The sequence below is a fragment of the Eleutherodactylus coqui genome, chromosome 12 (assembly GCF_035609145.1).
Source record: "Eleutherodactylus coqui strain aEleCoq1 chromosome 12, aEleCoq1.hap1, whole genome shotgun sequence".
Classification (NCBI taxonomy): domain Eukaryota; kingdom Metazoa; phylum Chordata; class Amphibia; order Anura; family Eleutherodactylidae; genus Eleutherodactylus; species Eleutherodactylus coqui.
The window spans coordinates 84307273-84315419 of NC_089848.1; the positions used below are offsets into that span (position 1 = coordinate 84307273).

The 8147-nt window shown below is 45.8% G+C and overlaps 1 protein-coding gene across 5 annotated transcripts in view; it reads right to left on the minus strand.

Annotated features, from left to right (window-relative positions):
* The window catches only part of PHF14 (PHD finger protein 14), a 250852-nt gene extending 243245 nt beyond the window's left edge, over positions 1-7607 (minus strand). For all 5 annotated transcript variants that reach the window (XR_010787298.1, XM_066584616.1, XM_066584614.1 and 2 more), the window contains exon 1: positions 7515-7607. Coding sequence is in view for 3 of the 5 variants with exons in the window: in XM_066584614.1 (XP_066440711.1) it covers position 7515 (1 nt within the window). In the remaining 2 variants the exon portion in view is untranslated. The remainder of the gene's footprint in view (positions 1-7514) is intronic.
* Positions 7608-8147: the final 540 nt, after the last annotated feature.

Here is an 8147-nt window from a genome sequence, read left to right on the forward strand (position 1 = left end):
CTCTTTCCCTGCCGTGATCTACTTAGATCGTGGCAGGGAAGGAGTTAACAGGGGGGGGGGGGCGCATCTCCGATGCCCCCCCGCTGTTGCAGCAGGACGCCGGCTGTGACTGACAGCCGGCTCCCGCTGCGGGATCATATGTGATCTCGCGCTATCCCCAGGACGTATCGGTACGTCATATTGCAGGAAGTACCAGGCTCCCAGGACGTACCGGTATGTCCTGGGCGGGAAGGGGTTAAACCGGCCCACAAATTGTTCAAACTGATTTTTGTGCTGGACTATATGACCCATACACTGACAATGTACCGTTGCAATTAAAATTATTTAACCCCCAATTGCAAATTTGGTTTATTTGTCAAATTTAGAAATTTTAGCTTTTTGTACAAAATAAAATTAAGAATAATTTAAATAGATAAAAACAACGAATATAGCAAATGGTTTCTCCAAATTCAACATAAAATGCCACTTTAAATGGGTTGCATTCCAAAAAACGGTTCAACAATTTGTATCGGATCCCTCATAACAGCACACATTTGTAAATAAGCTGTTGCCTTAAGCACACCTGATGCAACTAATCAAGGGCTTCATTAGTTGCATCAGGTGCGGTTGAGAAAATATCAAATACCTGGACTGGCTTGGCCTTTGTTGACTAACATTTGATTGCATGTTAGAAATATGGCTAAGTCATGAAATTGGTCCAAAAAGTTAAGAATTCATTGTCTTAAGCAAACAAGGAAAAGGATACAAAAGATAGCAGACATTGAACATTCCTACAGAAACAGATGTAAGCATCCTTCACAAGTTCACTATTAAAGGAACCCTGGCTAAACTACATCAAAGTAGCAGAAAAAGGAAGCCATCACCGGCTGCCACCAGATTCCTGGGAAGGCAGGTGGTCAAAAAACCCTGAGTGACTACAAAAGATCTGCAGCAAGATTTGGTGGCATCAGGCACTAAGGTTTCCATTTGTGCAGTAAGACACTGAAGGTCTTCAACCCCAAGACTTACACCTCTACTGACCCAAAAGCACAAGAAGATTCCGCTCCAATATGCTCAAAACCATGTAAATAAGTCACAGACGTTTGGGGATTCTGTTCTGTGGAGCGATTACGCAAAAGTAGAACTCTTTGGGCCTCTGGATCGGCAGTGTGTCTGGAGTAAGAGAGAATGAAGCAGGGCGGGGGCTCGGGGGTGCTTGGCTTCCTCTAGAACTGGAAACCTGTAGCGTGTGGAGGGCAAGATGGATTCAATCAAGTATCAGGAAATCCTAGGAGAAAGCATCTTGCCTTCTGTGAGGAAGCTGAAGCTTGGGCATCATCGGACCTTCCAAAAGGACAATGATCCCGATCACTCCTCTAAGCCCACTAAGTCTTGGTTTCAGAAGTAGTCCTGGAGGATTCAGGAGTGGTCATCACAGTCACCTAATTTAAACCCCACAGAAACTCTTTGTTGGGATGTGAAGAAGGTGGTTGCAGCACACAAGCCCAAGAATATTAGTGAACTGCAGGCCATTGGCCATGAGGAACGGGCCAAGGTTCCTTAGGAACGATGTTAGAAGCTGCTGTCTGGCTACACGTCATGTTGGCAGCAGATCATAACAGCAAAAAGGGGCTTAACTAAGTACTTGTTATGAGGGGGGTTAAATAATAATGAGGCTGAAGCAGTTATTAAAAGTGGTATTTTGGGTTGAGTTTGGAGAAACCACTTGTTATTTTAGTGGTGTTCGTAAATTTGACAAGTAACCCTAACTTGCAATGGGGGAGGGTAAGCAATTCTGCTTTCAACTGTATCTGGTTGAAAATAAAAGATAGTCCACACATCTGGTGTTATCCTCAGAGCATATTATTATATCTGCCTACTAGAGCAGGAGGAAATGTGTGCGTGCGGCGCCCATGGGCCTCCCATCGCTGTGCCTCTAAGCATGTGAAAAAAACTTGGCGTCAAATAAGTAATTATTGGTTAAAGGGTACCTTGAGTCGTGATCTCCGCTGCCTTTCTGATGTGCTACAGGTAGTATTTCAGAAAATACTACTTTGGGGGGCCTTGCTCTAAGCTTTCATCCTAGTCCCCTGAAATCATTTTTAAGGACCCTCCACCTACCCCTCACTTTGTCATTTGTGCCAATGTGTACCGTGACTGCTAGATCCTCACCAGCCCCTCCCAGTAATATGTCAACCTGATCCGCAACATGTCAAACTCGAGCACCAGGAAGACAACACACCGTTCGACGATCTCGGTCTTTGTGGCAGATTGCCCTGTCTGTCCCTCGAATACTTGAGTCTCCCACTACCAGGACCTGTCTAGCCTGCCCTGCGCTCCTATTCCCCTTCTAAGGCCCAATGTCCACGGGCGGATTCGATTTGCAGAAGATCCACAATTCAAGCCACCCATAGAGAAGCACTGACGTCCGCACCTGAATTAGAACATGTGGATTTGTTTCACGGATCTTTTAATGCAGAAAACATATCGCAGCATGCTCCATTTCACTGCGGTTCCCACAGGGACGGCTTTCGTTGGAGTCAATCAAGGCCATCCGATCCGCGGCCCATCCGCAGCTGACACTGCGATCAGAAAGTGGATTCCGCGGGAAGAGCAAGAGATTTAAAGAAAAAATGTGCACGTCCAACGGCGAGCCGTGCGTACCATCCGCAGTACAGGTGTCCCGGGGGAATAGAGATTTGCACGGATGCCGCTGCCTGCAGACACAGGGTCGCCGGTCGCGGGCAGGGTCAGATTCCGCTACAGGCCCACACATGCGGAATCTGACCTGTCCGTGAACGTGAGGCCTTACTGGAGCAGTCATCTCCCTGGTGGTCAGGCCATGTCGTGCTGCAGCGGTGCTAACCGTATAATGGGATGTGCCAGTTCAGCACTAGCCTCCCTGAATCTCTTCCCCCTACCCCTCCTTCTGTCGCCCAGCTAGCTGCCTGCGCATCCTGCTCTCTCGAACTACCTTCCACCCCCCCAATCTACCCCAGCGAGTGCAGCTCAGTGAGCAGCAATCCCCTTTCCATATTGCCAATGGATCTCAGTGTTGCAAGCTGTGCCTTTAGATCCAGGATCTGGGCTTCCAAATGTGCAACACGCTTACATCTCATACAGCAGTATGCACCCTCCAACGGCTGTTCAGGGACTGCATACATGACACATGATGTACACTGGGTGGCATTGTCAAGCATGGAGCCCATTCTAAAAGGGGATCATACAGATAGATGAGATGAAAGTAGTATATGAAAAAATTAAAATAGATAAGTAGTAAATAAATACAATTGAGTGTTTCAAAGTTGTGAATCCAAAAGTCACTAATCCTTAAGTCACACACTTAAGAAACAGCACGCTTAGACTACAGCTCGCACACTCGCTTATGACTGCTTTATATGGCACTTCTCTGCAATGCTCCTGCTGCTCCTCGGTTAGGTAAGGCTGAAAACCTGTACAGAACAGCCACGTGTCACAGCTGAGGGGTTGCTACAATTATATCCAGTCATAATGAGACAACTCCTGCCCATATAATATTTACCAAAGATAAATGAGCACAATATATCACATTGCCGGACATGTGTGTGCTATTTATCACACGTCTCAGACAGGTAGGCACCATATATATCACATGTCCTGAACAAGTAGGTAGCATATACTGAACCCATCATGTGATACTTATGTCTGGGCACTGGAGTGTATGATAGATGAGAATCACTTGTCCTGAATATGTGATATATCACACACACACCTCTCCCCAGACACATAGGAACCACTCTTCCAGGTGACTCGGAAACATAAGCACTATATATCACAAGCCACGTACACGTAAGCACCATATATCACATGTCTGTTCTGGACATGTACAACCCCACTACCAAAAAAAAGAAAAAGATAGGATGCTGTGTAAAATGTAAATAAATGTAAAGGGAAAAAGAATGCAATGATTTGGAAGTCTCATATACCCATATTATATTCACAATAGAACATAGAACATATCAGAGGGGGAAGCGTCACATTTCATTAAAAAAATTAATTCATTTAGAAATTGGTGGCAGCAACACATCTCACAAAAGTTGGACCAGGGGAAACGAAAGGATGGAAAAATAGGTGGTACTAATAAAAAAAATCAGCCGAGTCAATTTACTACTAAGGGCGCCTTCACACTGGCGATGAAATCACATGATTTCCCAGCGCTGTGAGAAATCGCAAAATTATGAAGCCAATGGCTCTATGCACATGTGCGATGTTTTAACACTGGCGATGCAGCATTAAAACTAAATCGCGGCATGTCCATTCTTTTTGCGATCTCGCCCTGTTGCCTCCAATGGGGCCAGCGGCAGCCCCATTGAAATCAATGGCAGATGCTCGGGATCCCTTGCTATGATCAATCAGAGGCAGCACTCAGTCATTCTCTCAGAACCACAGATGGTTAGACGTTCACTAATCTGTGAAAAACTGTGTCTAAGAATTGTGGTAGAATTTCAGAAAAATGCTAAATTGAGAATAGTTTGAATATCCCACCATTTATAATAAATAATCATCAAAAGATTCTGAGAATCTGGAGAGGTTCATGTGCACAAGGCTGACGATGCAAGAGGTCTACAGGCCTCAGGCGCCAGTGCATTAAAAACAGGCATGATTCTGTAGTGCCAATCAGGAATACGTCCAGAAATCATTGTGAACCAGGTTCGCCATGCAATCTACTAATGCAAATGAAAGCCAGTATCATGCAAAGAAGCAGCCATATATGAACACAATCCAGAAACACCGGCATCTTCTATGGGCCAAAGCTTATTTAAAATGGGTAAAAAGAAAAACTGCTCTTCGGTCAGATGCTTAAAAATTCTAAATAGTTTCTGGAAACCACGGACACCAGGTCCTGCAGACTCAAGAGGAGACGGACCATCCAGCTTGTTATCAGTGCCCAGTTCATAGGCCTGCAGCGCTGATGGTATGGGGCTGCATTAGTGCCTATGGCATGGGGGATGGGGGGGTCAGCTCACACATCCTGATAGGCCCTATCAATGCTTAGCAGTATATAGAGGTTTTATAACACATGGTCCCATCCAGACAACGTCTCTTTTAGCGAGGCCTTTGATATTTCATCCTGACAATGCTGAACCCCATACTGCATTCATCATAACAGCATGGCTTTACAGAAGAGTCCGGGTGGTGAATCGGCCGCCTGCCGTCCAGACCGGCCACCAATAGAAAAGATTTAGTGAATTATGAAAATAATAATCCAGCAAAGACGACCGAGGACGGCTGAGCAGCTAGAGTCCACATCAGAGAAGAATGGGGCAGCAACCCTCTCCCAAAACTCCAGCAGTTGGTCTCCTCACTTCCCAGCTGTTTATAGACTATTGTAACAAGAAGAGCAGATGCCTCACAGCAGCAGACACGGCCCGGCCCCAACTCTTGGCACTTGTGTTGCTGCCAATTTCTAAATAAGTACATTTTTAAACATGAAACAGACATGGTCTGACTTCCGCTCTCTGATGTTCTATTGGGAGTAAAATCTGCTTAGATGACATTTCCAAATCATTGCATTTTTTCCCTTACATTTACATTCTACACGGCGTCCAACTTTTTCTTGTTACTGGAGTTGGAGATGCCATTTCACATACGCCGAACCTATCATGTACTCCACCACGTATATAGCATACATCAGACACGTAGGCACTTTATATCACAAACCCCTGACACAAGGGCCACATATGACACCTACGTGTCCAGAGCAGATATGTGGCCCCAGCACTGTCCTGCTAAGGGTAATTGGACATCTGAGCAAGAATCAGCCCCATATAAACTCCGCAGCTCCAGAAGCCCATAGAGATGCATTAGCATCCGCAGGGCAAATAAATGCATGCGGATGTGATATTGTTTCCTGCGGATCTCCCGTGGCTTCTATTGAAATCAATGGAAGCCGTCCGGAACCGCAGCTGTTTTTCTGCTGTGCCACGGGAGAATAGGAGATAAAGAAAAAAAAGTATGCACGGCCCATGCGTGCGGCACACTGCTGGCGTGCCTAGCACATCCGCCGTGCTGAAGAAAGAAGATCCGGCGGAGGGGAGACCCAGAGCATCCAAACAGGTGAGTATGCTGTCAGTTTTAGCCTCATGGCTACGGGATTCCACCGTGCGTGCCCACAGACATGAGGCCTTAGGCCTTCGTTGACCCTAACGGCATTGGAAAGTCTCTGTGACATACTTTCTGCTAACTTCTGATACATTTCATCTGGCATTTCCCTCCATTCATCCTGCAAACATCTGGTGATTTCTCTCCAAGATGAACGCTGTTCATATGTCCTGACCCGATGTTCCAGTTCATCCCTAAGATGGTTCAGGTTAGACTCTGTGCAGCCGATCCAATCGTGGAACATCCATATCCTCAAACCAAAGTAAAACCGCGATGGATTAGTACAAGGCGCATCGCCTTGTTGGAAGTATGGCCGACCATTGCCCGAGTATTGCCACATACCACTACAACCAACGGACCGAGACCATGCCACGTAAAACATCCCCAGACCATAGCTGAACCTCCTCCGTACCGAACTGTTGGCACAACACACTCGGGCAGAAGGCGTTCCCCATCATCCTCCACACCCAGGTACGTCCGTCTGATTTGTAGATGGAGTAGCGTGATTCGTCACTCCATAGAATGTTCTTCCATTGATCAACTGTCCAATGACGACGCTCCTTGCACCATTGTAAATGGGCTGATGCCTTTTCTTTGAGAACTCGCCAGACATTTGCAGGGTGACTGGAGGGAAATACCAGCTGAAGTGTATCTGACCAGAGTAGAAAGTATCTAATGTCATTTGGGCCAATGGAGCCCCACTAAGTATTAACACTTAAATACTACTTTTGGTTCTTGCTCAGATGTCCAATTACTACTGGTAGGGCAGGTACTTGTGTCAGGCATGTGATATACAATAAGATGCTATAAGTAGGGGGTATGTAAGTTACCTGAGGTACGTGTCCAGGACATGCCATAACAGGAGCCTATATGTCTGCAGTATGTGATATATGGAGCTTACATGTCTGAGCCATGTGAAAAAGCAGTAACTACATGTCTGGGGAGGTATGTGAGATATATCATATATCCTGGGCATATCACACACGCCAGTCCCCCAACATAGGTGTCATATAGATCACATGTTCTGGACAGAACACAAGTCCCATAATCCTATATTGTATATTATGCATCACATAGCTCATACTAATTGTATGTGTGTGTGTATATATATATATATATATATATATATATATATATATACACATACATACACACACACACACACACGTGCAGGCTATGGAGGGTAACTGCTTCACATCTGTACATAGGGACTACATAACACAGCTCCTCATATGTGCAGCTGAGGATGATAACTGATCACGTGATCCGAGCATGTATGTTTCATGTATGTACGTACAGTAGATGATCACATGATGTGGATATGAATGGAGGTTGCTCCGTGTAAGTGGCGGGCGGCGCTGACTAGTCACATGTATGCAGTTTATATCACTCACTTGCAGGCAGGGCCGTCACAATACACAGGTAAGAGCAGAAAGCCGGTCACACACTCTCATACACAGCACAATAGGGCCAGGCATCAACGAAACCACTGCGCAGGCGCAGCTCCTCCCACATACGACAATGAGCGTCACGTGTGAACACAGTGAACTCTCCAATCGAAAGAGCAGGATAAGGGCACGTGACGGGCGAGGACGGCGCCGAGATAGCCATCTTTAAAGAGGGTAAGCGTGTTCCGTCATGCTTGCGTGTTCCTCTGAGCAGCCATCTTTAAAAAGGGCAACGAGGACGCTGGTTTATGTTATTTAATAAGTGTTTCACGTGTTCATTTCAGAGACCACGTGACATTGTAGCAGGAGTAGTCTTTGACTTGATAATAGTAAAGGCTTCCCAATAAATCACTGTCCTACCTATGGAAGGTTCTGGATCTTTTTCCAATGTGCGCTGTGGAGATGAAAGAGCAAATCCAGTCACAATGCATCTTGTTTATCAAAAGCATCTGCCAGAAAAATAGCAACCAATCAGAGTTCACCGTGCATTTTTGGCGCATTGCAAGTTGAACTCAGGTTGCTATGGTGACAAGCATGTTTTTTGCGTGTGTGTGTGTGTGAGAGAGAGAGACACAATTA